Source organism: Quercus robur, chromosome 1 (genome assembly GCF_932294415.1).
Source record: "Quercus robur chromosome 1, dhQueRobu3.1, whole genome shotgun sequence".
In the NCBI taxonomy this organism is placed as follows: Eukaryota; Viridiplantae; Streptophyta; class Magnoliopsida; order Fagales; family Fagaceae; genus Quercus; species Quercus robur.
The window spans coordinates 8,396,190-8,416,235 of NC_065534.1; the positions used below are offsets into that span (position 1 = coordinate 8,396,190).

The following is a 20,046-nucleotide window of genomic DNA, read 5'->3' on the forward strand; positions in this document are numbered from 1 at the left end:
TTTTTTTTTTTTTTTTTTGTTTTTTTGTTTTTTTTTTTTGTTTTTTTTTTTTGTTTTTTTTTCAGGCCCTCAACCCTCAACATCATTACAATCCATGCTATTCAACTTACTGATTTCCTAAATATTATCAGATTACACCTTCAAGCAATATGTATATATATTCAGATTCTTCATTCTCTTAAAAAAAATTATTATGATAATTAAAATTCATAAAAACTTATATTGAATATGTATTGTAGGGACACGATTTGTTTAACGGCCCAAGATTGACGTTGGGCTCATATGCAAAGGGCCCCAACAATATGATTTGTAGAGAGTGGGCTTAAAAGGCATGACCTTGGGCACAGGTGAACGGTTTGATCGTGGCGTCTATGGAAATTCTTGTACGGGCGGGTCTGGCTTGACTAGCTAGACCCTCCATTGGTATGGGTTGTGGGATCCCAGTCCTCAGACGCTCTCCAAGGATCCCCTTATCCTTCCCTTTCTCCCCCCTTTTATACTCATGTTTGTTTTCCTCTTTAGAGTCCACGTGTAAGTTTCACTTTTCTAGGGTGCAGACCTGTTCTGTCAACCTATACCCAGTATGATTTGGGGTCGTTGGGAAAGTTAAAGGGTATGGTTTAAAGTATGGACTTGTCAGATACAGGGCTTGGTATTATGATGTTGGCAGCTTTTTCCCTTACCCTGCCCCTGAACTCAGTTTCCCCCTTTCTTCAGGCATTTCGTGAGGTGTCGAGCAAGAGGTCGTCCTCGGCAATGGCTCTCCTCGGCTTGGGCTCTAGGCCTTGGGCCCCCATGTAGAGTGGGACTGGGCTGCGAATTCACTAGGCCCACATGTATCATTTATTCTCTAAATTTTATTGTAGATAATTTGTTTTCCCTAAAAATTAAACAATTTCAAAAAGTAATTTCCATCACTCTACTTTTACAAATATATAATTTTATGATTTTTGATTGATATTATTCTTTTTTGAAATGGTTCATATTTTTCTAACTATTGTTATTATACATTATATTTTCCTAATTTCTTTTGGTACAATTAAATTTTTAAGTTTCAAAGTTATAATTCAAATTCTCGTTTTCTTAAGGTGATTATTATGACATTCAAAACTTATTATATAAGTACAATTGATATTACTCAAATAATTGATAGTATTCTCAACCCAAAATTGTATTTTCCTATTCTTAAGTAGATACACCAGTTTGTCTAGGAGTGTGCCTTTAACATTCTCAAAGTTAAAGGCACAACAAAGGCCAGGCCATCTTACCAAAAGTTATTAGTAATACTTGTCAAAATTTCGAGCATTCGTATCAGTTCGTGCAAAAATTTATGTCTATTTTACCATAAGAACCTACTTTTTTTTTTTTTTTTTACATTATCACTTTCAGAACACTTCACATCAGATTATCTCTATTTTATACTATATTTTATTAATTTTTTTTGAATATTTTTAATCGTTTCTCTTTCTTTACACACAACAACCAAAATCCATAATTTTCCTTTATTCTCTAGATACATAAAAAAAGAATAAAAAACAAAATGAATAGTGTTAGTATAAATTTACACGATTACTGTAGCAACCATGTGTTTTTACACAGCTTTGCATGATTTGATGTGAGTATATTTTGGGTTTGATTAGCTAAGATGTGGTTTTTTGTTTTTTGTTTTGTTTTGTTTTGTTTTTTTTTTTTTTTTTAAGCGTTCATTTGCTATTAGTTTATTTGAATTTTTGCAAATTGCATTTTGTTGAAAGTAGGCTAAATTATAATTGTACCTTTAAAAGTGAAATTTTAAAAAGTTGGATATAAGCTTTAAAAAAAATTGAAAGACAGTTTCCTCTCCCCAAATTTTTTCCCCCACTTTTCTCTTCGATTCAAAGAAATTGATTTTTAGTATTTTTCATTCCCTTTTCTCTTGTTATCCAAATGGTGGAAAATTCATCGACCCATTTGATTAAGCCCATTTGAACTAAGGCATTGATAAAGGTCCAATGGGTCAGATGTAGTTGGCCCAAATTTGCAGTCTACAATATTGCCTTTCATCCTGTAGTATGAAATATCAAACCATTTGGTAGGTTGTTTGAACAACAGTTTTTATTGTTTAAACAACATAACATATATTTTCATAACACTTTTTTATCCATATGTTCACAACACTAACAATGTTACTAGAACAACATTACCAAACGGCACTTAAAGAGTCTATTATACTGTAGAAACGAAGAAGGCAGACAATGGCTCCATACAAAGACGAGCCTCCGGCAGTTCGTGTCTATACAGTTTGTCAAGTCTCTGTCTCTTGTGTTTTCCTATTTGGGAGTGATGTAATAACTTCAATAATTTTTTTTTTTTTTTTTTTTTTCATATTTAACTAAGGTAGGTATCTGATTGTGAGGAACGTTCCAGCATTAGGTTGTGGGGATGACTTGTTCAAATTGTTCTCCTCCTATGGAGATGTTGAAGAGTAAGTTCAACAATATAAAAAAAAAAAAAAAAAAAATCAAATTTACAGAAATTAAGAATGAACCAGTTGGTAATTCAAGAAGAACACCAAATTGTGACACATTATTCATTATTTTCACAGATTAAAATGTTTGTTTTTGCCCTTCTAAGTATTTATATTGTTTTTGTTTGTGTTGTTTTTTATCTTTAGGAGTAAACCAATGGATGCAGAGGACTGTGAGCCTTTAACTCATGTATTCTGGATCAAATTTCGTTTGGTCAACAATGCCAGGTGATTAAATAAGTAAAACCCAGTTAGAACTTTGGAGCATGCTAGTGAATGGTTTGACTTGTTAATAGATACATTAAACTAGGAAGCATGGACATGGGTAGAACACAGTGACAACCAATTTCTGAAAAATTATAACATAAAATGGTCGGTACGACACATGACACAGTACAACACAGATATGATACTAGTACAATGCCTTGAATGAAGTGTTTGTGCTTCCTAGACATTAAATTGAGTACCACATTTTCTTGATAACGGTTGAACGGAACCGATATTTATGTTTGATAGGTTTGCAAAGAAAAAATTGGACGAGTTTGTTTTCCTTGGGAATCGGCTGCATGTTTCATATGCACCTCAATTTGAGAGTCTCTCTGACACAAAGGATAAGCTAGAAGGCAGGAGAACTGGAGAAGGGAAGTCCTAGCGCGATTAAATCGTACTTTTTCATGTATAGTAGGCATGGTTTTAACAACTATATCTGTGAGGCATGCGATAGGGACATGCTCCATATTTGTCAAATGAATTCTTGGTTTTTTTTTTTTTTTGGTGTCTTTTTTGCATTATCATTCTGTTCTCAGCTGAGCCACAAGATCCAAAGGGCCTCCTGGTTTTGTCCCAGGTGTTTCAACTGAGGCTTCACTGGTCACAACTCCATCAGAGATCAACCCCTCTCCAAATTCCCCACAAATGAACTGCATTCCCCGACAGTTAAATTCTAACAAAATGTGGTATCCTATTTAAATTTACTCTGCTATATTTCCCCATAGAGCTGTCATCAGCTGTTTCCATTGTCGTAATTGATGTATTTTCTATGCTTTCTGCAGGAGCTCTAGGGAGTTAGTTAATAAACCTCCAATCACACAAGTTTCCTCTGACAAGGTTTTTTTACTTTTCTTGTGCTTTGGTGTTGCAACACGTTCATTCCGTTACTATGTCTCCCTCTTTAAGTTGTATTTTTGAAGTGAGGAATTGCCTTTCACCATTGCAACTTCATTTAAAATAAATCCTACTTGAAATGGAATGTTTTAAGATTCCTTATGCAGTGTCATAGCCTCATAGAAACCTCCATTCTCTGCTATCTCCTTCTTAGTCAGTTAGGGACTTACATTTGGGTGACTATTTAATTTATGTTTGAGGTTTCGCATCCTTGAACTAATCTTTTATTTATTTTTTTTATAAATCTTGTAACTGTTATAGTCAGATACCACAGAATATTTTGTGCATCATATATTGGATGGTATATATGGCTTCCAGGTTACTAGCACACATTAAGTTAAATTTGGATCTTTTTGTGGAAAGCTGTAGAAGTTACCTGTTATATATGGCATGGAGCTGAAATTTGTGCCTCTGTCTTGTAATTAATTTATTTTGAATCTCAATCAATGAATCAGACCGTTAGGTTGGCAAGGGAAAAGTTCAATAAGGTGATAACCCTCTACTGCATAATTTTTCTTCCAAAAGCTTCTCACTAGTTTTGGATTTTGAAAATTGTTTTAGGGTGTGGGAACTTTGAAAACAATTTTTTTTTTTTTCTTTGTCTAGATTCAATCAAGTAGTTAGCATCTACTAGCTGAGTCTGCATCAAAGAAACCTCGAGTAGACAATAGAAGAAGAATCTAACAAATTGTTAAAGATGGAGAGGAGAGGGCTGAGTTGATTCTACAAGGTGTTTTTTCATCACACCTAAACCTCCAACACGTGCACACCTGCAAGCTACATCCATCAAATTTCAATAATGTAAATGCTATGTCCTCATTTCTTTTTCTTTTTTCCTTTCTGAATGCATATTGAATATGTAATCCTTAAATTCTTCATAAGAACAATATTCAACATTGTAAAAATTTTGTGATATATTACACAGTTTTTGCATAATTGGGCCAAAAGAGATCATGTATTGGTTATATTATTTTCTATGGAAAATGAAGAGAAATTTCCTATTCTTCTGTTTCTCATTTACCGAAGTCCTTCTGGCCTACCCAAGACATAAGTGCCTATATTGGAGCCTCTCTATTCTGCTTTTTCATGGGACATATGCTCTAATTTTTCAATGATTTTTGAATGGTTTTCCTGAAACATTTGCTTTTAGTAATAACTAGAATTTATACCACTCTCTTTGTTCCGCCAATATAAACCTAACACATGTCCACTATTTAATTAAATTCTGCCATTTTCTCTCTCCTTATTTCAATTACCAATAAATAAATAAATAAATAAAATCTCATCACACCACCACCACCAACCTTTGTCGGCATTGGCTTTTGAATTTTAAATAAGAGTTATGCTAACGAGTGCCCTTAGAACAATGATTAATTATCCATTTTAAGAAAATTTTGACATCACTTTTATGGGAAATGGAAAAAACTGTCAAAACATTAATTGTTTTTTTTTCCCATAAATTTTTTATTTAAATGGATTATTAATTATTGCCCTAAGGACATCTGTTAGCATTTTCTTTTAAATAATAGTAAAAAGAATAGGTCCTTTCATTTTTAAAATATATTGTGTAATAGGTCAAACAATTTTGAAACCGTTTTTCGATTAAATAAAAAATATTGAAGTATGTGTTAATAACCGCGAACATTTTGGGATTATTGTTAATGTGTGTTGGTTAAAATTCATATAATTTGGTAAAATATTTAAAATTATTGGCCCATACCTCACTTAATATGCTAATTACTATAAAAAAAATATTAGCTCATTAATAATAATAAATTGATATACTTAGATGATATAACAATCACACCATGTTTTTATTTTTGATAGATGGCAATAGAAAAAAATTGTAAAATTGTGCACTCCATTGACACGAGGGTGTAGTGGCGGATTGTCAAATTGTCATGCAGGGGCACTTAGCATATATATGTTTTTCTTGAGTAATCACTTGGCAAAATTAGAAAGAAACAAATCTGAGACTGTTTTGGGCAACAAAATTAGAATAAGGGATGGTTAATAAATAAAAAAAGTGACAGTGTGGTGATGTGGGCTATTTGCATTTGATAGAATAATATTGGTGAAAACACCATTTTAATCCCTAAATTTTGGAGTTACGGTCAATTTGGTCCTTACATTTTAGTAACAGTTAATTTGGTCTCTATTATTTTTAATTTGCAGTTAATTTAGTCCCTACCGTTAACTCACTAACGGAAAATGTTTACGTGACAAACGATCTGCCTTGTTGGCACACATGTGGTTAATATAATAATATAAAATCAATTAATTAACTATTATAAAAGCCACATTAGCATTTTAATAATGAAAGAAATCCATGTCAAACAAAAAAATTCTGAAATCATTAATTAAAAGAAAAAAAAAATAAAGAAAATGAATTTTTGAAAGAATCTTCACTTTCTTTTATTTTCTTTAGAATTCTTGCACTTTCTTATTTTCCAAACACAATATACCCAGCAACACCCAACACCTAGCAACACCACAATATGAAATCAAATCCCAATACCGAGTGTTTAGCCAAAAAAAAATCCCAATACTGACATTAGCACTAAATAAGCACTCTAGAATGAATTTGGACATATACACTACGGACTGGGTTTTTTTTTTTTTTTACAGATTTCACATCCATAGACAAAATACCAGGCAAGGAACAGATCAGCCTCATCTTAATGTTGCACGAGACAATGCAATTTTCAAGTATCTATAAGAAGACAATATTGCCATCCTTGGGGTGGAAGGCTACGAATTTCACAGGCCATGGGAGCTCCGCCCCTTTCATTTTGAAAATAGGATGTTCTGGAAGTATGTCCTTGAAGTAAACTTTATGTTTTAGTGACCATGTGCCTGCATTAGCGTAATCCCAAAGTTCCTAAACAGAAAATTCATATCATCGCTGGCGCAATAAGGACAATAACGAGGTGGAAGTCTACAAGTGAGGGCACTGGAATATAGAATTTTGGAATATCCAAATACGTCCTTGGAGCACTCCTAAGGAGATGAAACAACCACTAGGAAAGATGGGCAGATCAATATAGCAGAGGTGACATCCTTGTGGTTGGGTGTTGCTGGGTATATTGTGTTTGGAAAATAAGAAAGTGCAAGAATTCTAAAGAAAATAAAAGAAAGTGAAGATTCTTTTAAAAATTCATTTTCTATATTTTTTTTCTTTTAATTAATCTTTTCAGAATTTTTTTGTCTGACATGAATTTCTTTTATTATTAAAATGCTGATGTGGCTTTTATAATATTTAATTAATTGATTTAATATTATTATGTTAACCATATGTGCGCCAACAAGGCAGATCGTTTGTCACATAAGCATTTTTTGTTAGTAAATTAACGGTAGGGACTAAATTAACTGCAAATTGAAAATAATAGGGACCAAATTGACTGCTACTAAAATGTAGGGATCAAATTGACCGTAACCTCAAAATAAAGGGACTAAAATGGTGTTTTCTCCAATAATATTTTATTGATCACTTTTCATTTATTTGGCCCAAATTTGATATTTTCTCTAATAAGATTGAAATGACTCCGTATAGTTAGTTAGGGTTTTTTTTTTTTTTTGATAGGGATTTCCTCCAAACAAGCTTGCAGCAAGTCAAGATCGTTGAGTCATTGCAAAACTTTACTAATTTTCACAATGAGGGTCCAACATATATTTCATAAAAGAAAAAAAATCCTCATAGGTCATAATTTGGTCTAACTTGGTCCTTTCTTGTCTTTCTAAAAAAAATAATAAAAAACATAATCATTTCTTTCTTACCTCTATCTTTAGCACTGCCTATTTCCACTAACTTTTCATTCAACAACTTTCCTTCTTTGAGTGGATGAAAAATGGAAGAATATGATTTTTTTGGTTGTTTGATTGAGAAAGGAAAAGAGAGTGAATTTTGGTGGGGTTGGGTTTTTTTTTTCTTTGCCCTACCAAAAATTAATCCCCCTTATTTGGTAGGAAAACACAAGAGATATCTTTTCCAAGGTCATTCTTAAGGCATTTTTATGGCTTTTTTAGGCTTCCTACATGGTTTCTTCAAGACATCTTCTCAAGTATATCCAAACTCAAGCCTTCATTTTAGCTTCCACCTTGAGTTTGTGGAGGGGCGTCAAAGATATATTAGCCCAAAAGTAATAGGCTCAAGCTCAATCCTATTTAATGTGCAAGCCAAGTCTTCTACTTGTATTACAAGTTTATTAATCATAGTTAGTGTATGATTAGTCTAGGATTTAATCTACTATATATATACATGTTGGGTTCATTATAACACTAAGATTTATACTTCGCTTTTATTAATAATGATGTAATTCTTAAAGATTTCCTTTGTAGATGTAGATCGTTATGCTGAACAACCTAACCCTCGTATTCTTGTATTACACTCTATTTTATACTTTTGTTTCCGTATCTATTTTAACATATTTAACAAAACTTAAGTTACAACAAGGAATATATCCAATCCCAAAGTCGCTACCTTCAGTAGGACTCACTAACACTAGCTATTTGAGTATAGCTCCAATCTAGTTAGATTCTTTTATCACGTGAATCTCTTCCGTGTGTAAAAACCCAATTCTTGACTAACTCCATATCAACGCTTGATTGCATAGATATTGGTGGAGACGTCTTCACATAAACACTTGATCTTTAATATGCCCTGGAGATGCAGCTTAATTGATACAGAATCCTCGGAGCACAGATCCTTGTGTCACTGTACTCATAATAACGGCTAGCTCTAAAAAATTGTTGATGTGTTGGCGAGTTTGTTGGAGACCCAAAAAAAGGGTTTTGTCTAAGAAAAATATTGAAAAACTGGGGCTTTATTAAGCTCACTGTAAACCCGGCCACTTACAAACCTTAAAATCTTGATTTATTTTTTATTTTTGTTTATTTTTTTTTGATAATTTGATAACTTGAAAATTTATTTGACTATAAACAATAAGTTATCAATGCCTATATATAAATGTATAAAAAAAAAAAAAAAAAACTCAAGTTGTAAGTAGTCTGAACTTCTAGCCACCTTTTAGACGGTTTGATACCTCCTAAGTACGTAAGTACGAGGGGAAGTGATTCGGATAGTAGTTCTAGGATTTCTAGCATTTATATAAATATATATATATATATATATATTTATAGGTTTAATTTTTTCTATGAAAAAAAGAAGAAAAAAGTAGCCAGACTTTTTTGTAACACTATTTAGTAACAACAAAATTTATCACGTGCAAAGACTGCTATGCTCATGTTCAAGCCATAAAATCAACATCATTTGGATTACAAATTCAAAATTTAGATAATGCATAGATGACAGTGCGGATTTCAATTAGAATCCTCCAATTATGCCCGTAGAAACATAAGCTTAATTTAATACTAAAAAGTTCTTAGCTTGAGAAGAAACAAAAATAAAATTTGACATACATTTCAGATGCACACAGCTTTATTTTTCCATCTAATATCATTGAGTTGAGGTAGCTCTTCCATCCCAATATTGAGGTATCCCCGCCCATTACTTTTCTTCTTCCAGGAACGAATTGGGAAACGCCTTAGCATTGAACCTTGCAGTCTTTTATTGACTAGCCTTATGCCTTCTTTTTCTCCAAGAAGAAAAATCCATTCCTACCACGATATTATAAAGCAGGGAAGAAACAAAAACTAACATAAAAAATACCAAATATGAAACCCCGAGGACTGTCCATGAAACAAAATAGCAAGCATAGAGGAAGAAAAGGGCTGCTTGGAGCACCACATAAAAGTACCCAGATGGAATGAGCTGAAAAATTATTGTGTGCGAGAGCATAAACGTCGCAGAATTTAACATAATGAAGATGCCCAACCAAAATTCTCCATCAGGTGCTGTGGTTCCAGGATTTGGGTCATCTTGCCTGAGCCCCTCAGGAGGGCTGAGTATTCCTTGATCGGTCACCGTTATAAGCAGTGTAGCAACCACCAGAAGTGCATTGCGCTTGTCATCTGATATTGACCACTTTTGACGACTACGCCGTATTCGCAACTTCTCAGGAAGTGAGACTTTACGCCTTAGGTAATAATCTGCCGAAGGAGTAACTTTAAGAGATGAAGCTTTCTTAGCTCCAGCACGGCGTAGCAAAGGCTCGATCTGTTTGTCCACTTGAGTTTGTTCGTGAAAGATGTCCCGTGCTGTTTTACCCTCTAAATTCTTAACGTTGACGTCAACATCACATCCCGAAGCTAGTAAGTGATCTACAGCCTGCAAGCGGAAATGTAGTTGTTAATATATATTCACTATACATGCTTAGCCCATTGGACCCATGCCCAGTACTTTACTTGCTGTACAAGCCCATTACTTGTATAGCACTCTCTTGTATAGACCTTTTATTGTACAGTAAGACAGCGACATACACAAATTATCCCTTTATTTATTGATAAATTTGCAAAGGCACAATTCTCATAATCCACCAAAAATAAAATGAGAAAACCTATTTGAAAATATTAGTATTGATCAGATTCTCAATTAAAAATTTGCTTGTAGATTGGGAGGCCAATTTAAAGATTCTATAAAGCAATCTTAATTAATACCTTATCATAAAAGAATTAAGGAAATACAAAAAATTGCAGCACAAGTTCTTAATTAGTTATGATCATGCCATTGCACACAGGATAAACATTCACAACACAAACTATATATTTTTTTTTTCTTTAGTATGTAGATTGAGTAATGGAGAGAGCATGCCTGGGGCTGATTTTTGGATATTGCAACATGCAATACAGTGTTTCCTTCTCCATCCTTCCAGTTCAAGACTTTTCTCTCCCAAAACACGGAATTTTTAGTCTTATTTTTTCTGAGCCATCCCACCAAGAGTTTAAAAGCCTCCAACTTGTCGTATTTTAGAGCAATATGTAGAGCGGTCTCGTTTCGAATTGTCACTTCTTCAATAGAATGAGGACAAATTGATAGAAATTCGACTAGTAGATCCAGGTGATCATCTGTTATTACTGCATAATGCAAAAGAGTCATACCCTCCTTTGCTTTCACGCGAACAAGGTCCCCATCGACTTGTGGAAGTCGACGCACCATCTCAATTTGCTCACGTAGGAGAGCAAGGTGAAGAGGGCTAAACCCATCTGGATTTGGCTTGCTGGCAAGTGATGGCTTTAATCTCATCATCTCCATGGCAAATGGGACGTTCCCAACTGATGCAGCTATGTGTAAAGGAGTATCAACAAATGGTAGCTCATCAATAGCCTCCAAAAGCTTTACATCCTCCTGAATTAACTTGTAAAAGGCATCGATATTTCCATGTTGAGCAACCTGCTTCAACCTCTCAATTCTCTCATCCATTCTAGACAAGGCTATGATATATTAAGGCAGGTTTCCCTTATTGTGAAACAAAAGTGGTGGAAGTTGAAAGTTAGGGCAGCTAGCTAGAGTAAAAAAAATGATGGATATTGAAATTTAGAAAGTTAGAGCGTCTATTTTTATAGCTGGAGTGAAGAAGATAGCGGAGTAATCATCTAAGTCTAAGAAGGAACCACCAAACTTCTAAGAAGGACCAGGTCATCCACTCATCACAAAGATTAGCGATTAAGTCAAAAAAAGGTTCACCATCCTTCTTTCTTCTCTTTCCTCTTCTAGTCTTTGATGATTACTTCGTAGTCTAGTGACGCGGAAATAACTGATATCTAACAAATGAACTGTTGTGCCATGTGTGGACAATTCATGTGAAAATAACGTACCCAATGCATAATTAGTCAAGATGAAGAGAAAAGAGTATGAACTTGACTTGGTTTATTTGAGACTTTCGTGCACGCAAGTGGCCAGAACGACGAGAAGTGGTATACTATAATGTGCCAGTTTGGTTTGACTTTAAGGCATAGTGCCTATTTGGTTCAACTTTAAAGGGCCAAAACGTGTGTTTTCAGCCCAAAACTCAAAACGCGCGTTTAGTAAATTTTTTCAAAAGTGTGATATAGAGGGTCCGTTTGGATTGAGCTTATTTTTGCTGAAACTGAAAACACTGTAATAAAATAATTTTTAAATGTGTAAATAGTATCGTGGGACCCATTTTTAATGAAAAAGTTGTTGAAAAGTGGGATTTGTGGATCTGTGAACAGTGCACAGATGCATTGTTCACAGTTGACTTGGTCAAATACTGCGGCTGAAAATTAAAAAAAAAAAAAAAACTGGAAAACGCAGCATTGTATTTCAGCCACTTTCAGCGCAATCCAAACGCCCTCAGAGTCCGTTTGGATACAGCTGAAAATTGAAAACTGAAAACTGAAACTGAAAAACACTGTAGCAAAATAATTTTTAAATGTATGAATAGTACCGTGGGACCTATTTTTAATGAAAAAGATGCTAAAAAGTGTAGTTTGTGGGACCCATGAATAGTGCACGAAAGCACTGTTCATAGAAGAAAAGTCAAAAAGTTACGACTGGAAAAAAAAAAAAAAAATTGAAACGCAAACGTGCGTCTGGGAAGCGCAAAACGCGCTTCCCAAATGCACTCATAATAGTATGTGTTTGGCTTGCAGCTGACGGTTGTGCGTTTATGTTTTCCTCTTTTTTTTTTATTATTATTTTTTATTGAGAGCGCTCCATCATGTGAGATGTTGTTTGTTAGTGGGTCTCGTGCACTGTGCATGAGACCCACTACCTCTTTGGCAGCAAAATTTCCACTCAAATTGCATTGTTTAGTGGGTCCCGTGCACTGTTCACGGGACCTACAAACCTCTTTTTTCAGCCACTTTTTCATTATAAATGGGTCTCACGGCACTATTTACATATTTAAAAATTATTTTGCTACAGTGTTTTCAGTTTTCAGTTTTCAGCAAAATAAGCAATATCCAAACGAGTGTGTTTTTCAGCAAAATAATGTGAGTTTGGAAGCGTGTTTTGCGCATTTTCCAGCATGTGCGTTTTTTTTTTTCCCGCAAATACTTTTTTTAGCAAAAACAACTTTAAAACTAGATCACACGGCACTATTCACACATTTAAAAATTATTTTGCTACAGTGTTGTAAAGTGGTGGGCTATGCTAATAGTGTTAGGTTGCTTCTTGCTGCACTAGGCCCAAGTTTTCTGGATAAGGGAGTTGGGATCGGTCCAGCTTCAACTCAAGTTGGTCCGGCTTGTGCGCAAACTAAGCTTGGTTCGCCAGGGACGTGCTTGCGGCGGATAAAACTATTTTAGACAAGTTGTGGCAGACAGACATAATAATAAATAAAATAAAATATCTGTCTACTCAGTAGGAAATTACCAAATAATCCCCAAACACAATCACAGTAATAATAATCACTTTTATAGAAAGAAAAAGAACAGAACAAAAGGGAACAAATGGTAATATGTATGGGATAATAAGAAGATGAAGAAATCAACTAAAATCTGGTTCGCAGAAGCAAAACCAGAGAGAAAAGAACGTTCCTTCTCAATACAATTAATCTCTTAGGAAAAGTTCTGTTGTGGAGATTAACTGCCTTGAGAGAAACGGACCTGAATGGTTTATGCACAGAGGCCCCATTTGGTTTTAACAAAGAGCAGGATTTCGTGAGGGAAAGAGGGAATCAATCTACCAATGCATGCCTGCCATTCTAATTCTCACTTTTATTTTCTTTTTGGTTGTTTTCTTTCTTTCCCTCCCACTCGTTTCTTTTTCTATTTATTGGTTTCTCTTTTCAAATTCCTATTTCTTAGTTATGATTCTCGTTGTTGCTTTGTTTTTCTGTTCACGGCAAAATCCTCTTTTTATAGTGCCTGCCGTGACTGGATTTTAATGTTTTAACCCTTAACCTCCTTTGTCTAGTTTTGGTGTACTGACCGACCACCACTGATTCGTCTGTGTGCCACCCCCTCATCACCAGAAAAAGAAGGGTATTTTATTTGTTTGTCTGCCATGGCACCCTTTCCTGCTATGGTCTGGGTTCTTTCTCTCTCTCTATCCCTCATGGCATGCACTTAGTGGTTCCAACTCAGTTTGTTTCTTTTGGGTAGTAAGTCATCCCAGTAGAATACTTCCCCGAAAGAACCTAAGCCAGAACCTCAAAAATAGATTTTTCCCTTCTCCCCACCGCCAAATCATGCCCTCTGAATCTCTGACCCCCGACCTCACCATGCCCTGTATTGGCTGGGTACAGGTTGATGGTGCCTGGGCCTTGCGCGTGCCTTCCTTCCATGTGTCCAAAATCTGTTTGTTGCTCATTTGTCTATCATGATCTGGAGGCTTGCCTGCATAGCCCACCGTCCATTTTCTTTGACCTTTTATGTGGACTGCTTTTCGATTTCCCGCTACTCTTAGGAGCTGGGCCTTATTTGATGATGGACCTTATATTTCTTTGGCCCACTTCTTGATTTCCCTCATTTCCTGCCATATTATTCTGTTATTGCTACTGTAATGACTCAATCCTGCTGGGCCTTTTTAGGCCAGCCGTTTACTCTTTCCCCTAGTGGCTTGGTATGGCCATTAGTTTTCCTACTTATGGGCTCCTGTGTCCCTTTTGTCTTTCTCTTGGGCATCCTTGGCTCACTTGCTTTCTTTGGGCTTCCTTGGCCCTTTTACTAACTCTGCATTCCCATGGGTTTTTACTAATTTAATTGGGTTTCCTTGGCCCAATTACCTTATTCTCATTCTTGGGGTTCATGGGCCTGCCATTAACCCCTTACTTTCTTTGTTTGCATTACTTTGGGCCTACGGCGGCTCTTTCTCACCTTTCTACATCATATACTACCCATAGGTATATTATTTCTCTCTTTCCAGGCTTCTTTAAGCCCACTTGCCTCTTCAAGGCCCATTTGTTTATTTTATGGGCCTGTAATCCATTATTCCTGTTGCTTGAGCCTAATGGTTTTGCCATCTGCTTGCCAATTCTTTGCTGCCCTTGTCGTTGGGCTTTTCTTCTTTCTATTTGGATTCTGACAAATGACTCTCAACAAGTGTTTTCAGTTTTCAGCAATAAGTGGTATCCAAACAGACCTATACAAAAGTGCGTTTTCCAACTCTAAGGATTCCTGCATTTTGGTGCCAACAACTTTGAGCTGTAGTTGCAACGGTGGATCCCACACTTGTGGGACTACCCCATGTGAGAGAGGGTTGATACGCTCATATGCCTGTTAGGCGGATATCAAAATGTCTCCTTCCAATGGATAAGTCAAGGTGAGATCCAAAACAGTATTTAAAACATTTATTAAAAGTGCTCACTATATAAACTTTACGGATTGATGACCTATTTTGGCCTAATTTATAAATAATATATAACTAAATCCTTTAACTTTTTGTTAACCTCACAAAACTTTGCCACATAAACTATTAAGCTTTGGAGGCCTCACAATTTTCCACCTCAACTTTTATTTTTTAACTAGTCGCAGACCCATGCGATGCGTGAGAATATATAATTATTTTGTAATATGATATAATTCATAATTTATTCTCAAAAATTAATTAATGATAATTTATTCACCTAAAAAATTGAACTATTTCTAAAAGAAAATTTTAACTCACTATTTCTACAAATATATTATTATATTGTAGGGACACAGTTTTGGAACCCAAACCCCTATCTTGTGAAGTCTTGATTCAAAAAGGCCCCAATGAATTTTTTAGAGTATGGGCTAAAGAACTGGGTTTAGATAAGTTAGACAGAGGATTGCATGGGATAAAAGTACACATGGAAAAGAACAAAAGCCATTACGTTGAAAGATCTCAAGGTCCGAAGAGATTCAGAACTCAATTTTCGTATACAGACCAATACATTAGGGTTTCTTTGCATGCCACAGTATTCTGCCTTTCTTTTTCTGCCCCCTCTTATGGGGGTTTCTATACCTTATATAAGCCCTTTCTTATCATCTGGGCTTTACACTTGTTGATCATCCAAACTCCCACTTGAACACCCATCCCATCAGACACCTTTTTCAGTCCTTTGTGATTTGTGGTAGCCAAGGTAACACTGTTCAGGGGACTTCTCCACATTAATGCGACCAAGAAAATAGTTGTAGTGCATTCAATGTGGTCATGACATCTTTTGCTTAGATATTTTGTGTTTCCTTCCTTTTCACTAATTTAGGGGATGAGTTTTAGTGGCTTAGACGTATGTCCGCTCCGGATTTTTAGTGTCCGAGGAGAAATTCCTCCTCGGACCTTTTTTCTTTGTTTCCAGTGATAGGCTTAACATGAATCTCCTAAGCCATGTTGTCTCCTCGGACAGGCTAGTGTCCTTGGACGGGCCCAAGGCCCAACTCGTTACTTTGGGCCATAATCCCCACATATATTATTTTGGTTTTTTTGTTTTTTGTTTTGGGGGAGATTTGATATTTGTACCCTCCTCTTCGTCCCTTATATAAAGAGAAAAGACGAGAGTTGTTTCTCCCATACATGAATCCCTTTAATCCCCCGGAAATCTGAAATCCTTAGATTCCTCCCAGAGTTTACTTTTACCCTCTGATTATACCTCAACCTGTAATACGTTCACCATAGTCATAAGCAATGAAAAAGCCATTCCCCTCCCAAAAACACCATGTTCTAATAAAGCTTGAAATGGCTCGGTCAGGGCAAGGATGGCGGAGACTCAAGATTTGTCTCACCTTCCTTTCAGCCAAAATCCGAAGCAGGGCCTCGTCACGTCTCACTTTCGGCGTGACTGAGCCGAGGACACCCATTATCAGTACCACCCGCTCTCTCATGAGCATATCTAACATGGCACCCGTGTGTTAGGAGTCAGGACTGGGGCAGAGACTAAGTGCCCCTGCTTCTTCCTCTCTTCGTTCACTGGCGCCTCCTTTTGCCTCTCTTTCTTCTTCTTTCCACCACCAGATCCATCCTGGTGCTTTTCCTCCTCCCTCTTTTGCTCCTTTTTCTTTCTATTCATCTCCTCCATCTTCCTCATTCATCTCCTCCATCTTCTTCTAGAGAAGGTCCTTCTCTCAATATGGGCAATACTGAGGCAGAGTTTGGAGGGACTTCGGAGACGAGTTTAAAAGACACCTGATCGTTTATTTATCTGCATTGCTGATGTTTTTTTATTTTTTATTTATTTTTTATATTGTTTCGGCAGTTCACCTTTTGTATAGGCTTGTTTAAACCCCTCTTTTTACATTGTAATACACCTTTATATTAATAAAAATTGCTATCATTTTGCTTCGCATGTTATATCTCTATGTTTACGAAATGATAACGCAACGCATAGACATGCAATCTTGTAAATTCTTTTTGTTTTTAAATCGTGACCGACATCTAAGACCGAAGTTCCAGTTAATAAAAAGATCTTGCCCGAATCGGCCGGGCACAATACCGCCGACCTTAGAGTACAGTACCTGGCTCCTTAGCCCCTTATCAAAGTGAAGGGCGTTTTTACGAATTTGCAAGTGCTGTTCGGCACAATAATATAGCATTTGAATCAATGACAACTAGGGCCAAAATACTTGCTAAGAAAAAGATGTCACCATAACTTTAATAGAATTGTTTGGCACAACAATGCCGACCTGTGAAGAACGATACTTACCCCAAAACTAGCCGAGATGAGAGCTGGATGCTCGATGCGGTGTAGGAAGTAACCATTCGAAGACATATCACCCGCAAACTGAACAGCCCCCTTAGGCTACTAAATAGTGGGGCGTTTCGCCATCTTCTTGACACTCTTATTAGCCTTAACCTTTTACAGTATTTGAGCCGAGGACTTTCCCATCCAAGTAGTTGGTTTCCCCATAGGCTTGAGTCCGAGGACCTCTCAACGCCTTGGTTCTGTCCAAAACCTGGTTTTGTCATCCAAGTAGTTGGTTTCCTCATAGGCTTGAGTCCGAGGACCACGCAATGCCTTGGTTCTGCCCCTGAACTCAGTTTCTCCCTTTCCTCAGGTATTTCATGAGGTGCCAAGCAGGAGGTTGTCCTCGGTAATGGCTATTCCTCGGCGTGGGCCATAGCCCCTGGGCTCCCGTGCAGAACGGGCTTGGGCCGCGAATTCACTAGCCCCACAATAAAAGCCGGGCAGCAGGATTTTGATAATGCTGGGCCCAAATCACAACTCACTCAGATCATGCACTTTTTGATATTTGGGCTTTTCCCATTTGCATAGGAGATTGCATCGGATTAAGAGGCATTTCTGTAGTCTTTGGTCACGCGGTACTCTTTGACGTTCCAGTGTTCGAGATGCGCCTTCACGAGAATCCTTTAATCTCATGGTTGCAGGTGGCGTTGGAAATTGAGCCGGAGCCATTTTGTCTGTAGCGTTCCTTGGGACACTGCGTGAATTACATGCCACTTCCTTATCTTATTAAATAAATAGGAGAGGAAGTTGCTTTACCTACACACAAATCCTTCAGTTTCCTCCCAAACCATAATCTCTAAGCCATAATCATAACTCCCATATTCGGTGCCATCCTCCCTTAGTATAATATGTTTGAGGAACGGGTTGGGGTGAAGGAACTCCCTCCGCCACAGCGGCGCCGGATCCTTATGAGATTCAAGGTAGTGTGGTCTGGACACGGGGGGCACAGATTCAAGAAAATACTCCGTCTTGACGAAGGGAGAAATGGTGTTTCTCCTTCTTTTAGTCAAAATCCGAAGCAGATTTTGTTCACGCCAGATTTTTGGTGTGTCAGAAGAAAGATTCTCCGCCATCAGCGCCGTCTGCCTTGTCGCAGGCAAATTTTGGTGTAGGCTCCTCAACTTCCGGCTCCCTGCACCTTTCCTTCAACGGTGTGGGCCTCAAGTTGGGTTCCCTGCACCTTTTCTTCGGCTGCGCTAGCCTAAAGCTGGGCTCTCTCTGCACCTTTTCTTTGATGGTGCAGGCCCCAAGCTGGGTTCTTTTGCTGCCTGAGTTATGGGCATGTAAAAGTATTGAGGAAGAACAAGGTCTTGAAGCAGCAGCCAACCTCTCCTTTGTGCCATCTCCTCGGCTTTATCTTATTCTCTTGTATCTTTCTTTTTGATTATGTGATTAGCTTTAGAAGCCAACCTCTCGTCTGTACTGCCTCCTCGGCTTTATCTTATTCTCTTGTACCTTTCTTTTCAATTATGTAGTTAGCTTTAGAAGCCAACCTCTCTTCTGTGCTGCCTCCTCGGCTTTATCTTATTCTCTTGTACCTTTCTTTTCGATTATGTAGTTAGCTTTGATATAAGCTGATTCCAACTTTTCATTGTACGCTGTACTATTTCTTTGTTTTAGTAAAAATGGAACTTTATTTACTTGTTTTGAATACTTTTCTTTTTGCAACACTACTTTGTGAATGGGTGTGCTCCATGTGTGTTTTTCTTCAATAATACTTAGAGCAGGAAACCTTGAAACATAATCCAACTAATTCTGATTTACCGACACTACCAGGCATTATAACGATAATTCATAGTAAGTTAAACTTAGGAAACTAACCGAGGTGACGGTTGAATATTCTGTAATAAGTGCGAGAATACCGTCCGAGAATGATAATCTCTAAATAATTCATCCGAGGAGGTGACTGAGCAGTAGGGAACTCCGATTGTGTTTTAGGCAACATATGGCTCTATATTGCATCGATCCCTTTGGTGCTGAAGATCCAAGAGCAGACTTGAGAATTCTCGCAATTTAGGAATTAACCCAATTTTTAGTGGAGAGTTTTCCTCGGATAGATCCTAAGGTCCATGTAATGTAGTTTTTCCTTGTAAGTAGTTGGTCTTCCCAGAGGCTTGAGTCCGAGGACCATACAAGGCATTGGTTCTGTCCAAAACTTGTAGTTTTTCTTCTAAGTAGTTGGTTTCCCCAGAGGCTTGAGTCCGAAGACCATACACGGCCTTGGTTCTGTCCAAAACTTGTATTCTTCTGGTAAGTAGTTAGTTTCCCCAGAGGCTTGAGTCTGAGGACCATGCAAGGCCTTGGTTCTGTCCAAAACTTGTATTTTGTTGTAAGTAGTTGGTTTCCCCAGAGGCTTGAGTCCGAGGACCATGCAAGGCCTTGGTTCTGTCCAAAACTTGTATTTTGTTGTAAGTAGTTGGTTTCCCCAGAGGCTTGAGTCCGAGGACCATGCAAGGCCTTGGTTCTGTCCAAAACTTGTAGTTTTTGTTGTAAGTAGTTGGTTTCCCCAGAGGCTTGAGTCCGAGGACCATGCAAGGCCTTGGTTCTGTCCAAAACTTGTATTCTTCTTGTAAGTAGTTGGTTTCCCCAGAGGCTTGAGTCCGAGGACCATGCAAGGCCTTGGTTCTGTCCAAAACTTGTATTTTGTTGTAAGTAGTTGGTTTCCCCAGAGGCTTGAGTCCGAGGACCATGCAAGGCCTTGGTTCTGTCCAAAACTTGTATTTTGTTGTAAGTAGTTGGTTTCCCCAGAGGCTTGAGTCCGAGGACCATGCAAGGCCTTGGTTCTGTCCAAAACTTGTAGTTTTGTTGTAAGTAGTTGGTTTCTCCAGAGGCTTGAGTCCGAAGACCATACAAGGCCTTGGTTCTGTC

The 20,046-nt window shown here is 37.1% G+C and overlaps 2 protein-coding genes and 1 pseudogene across 3 annotated transcripts in view; 2 read left to right on the forward strand and 1 right to left on the reverse strand.

The window, feature by feature from the left end:
• LOC126719002 (la-related protein 1A-like) overlaps nt 1–20,046 on the forward strand; it is a 71,472-nt gene that overhangs the window by 11,301 nt on the left and 40,125 nt on the right. The gene's annotated exons all lie outside the window — the stretch shown is intronic.
• On the forward strand, nt 2,235–3,256 carry LOC126712950 (uncharacterized; annotated as a pseudogene).
• The window catches only part of LOC126718988 (ankyrin repeat-containing protein BDA1-like), a 68,293-nt gene continuing 57,166 nt past the window's right edge, over nt 8,920–20,046 (reverse strand). Inside the window, exons 1-2 of one of the 2 annotated variants that reach the window (XM_050421457.1) lie at nt 10,380–11,095; nt 8,920–9,896 (exon numbers count right to left, since the gene is read on the reverse strand). In XM_050421457.1, coding sequence (XP_050277414.1) covers nt 9,237–9,896; nt 10,380–10,988 — 1,269 coding nt within the window. In that variant the 5' untranslated portion in view covers nt 10,989–11,095 and the 3' untranslated portion in view covers nt 8,920–9,236. Of the gene's footprint in view, nt 9,897–10,379; nt 11,096–20,046 lie in introns of those variants that run through there. The other variant, XM_050421466.1, reaches the window with a different exon arrangement.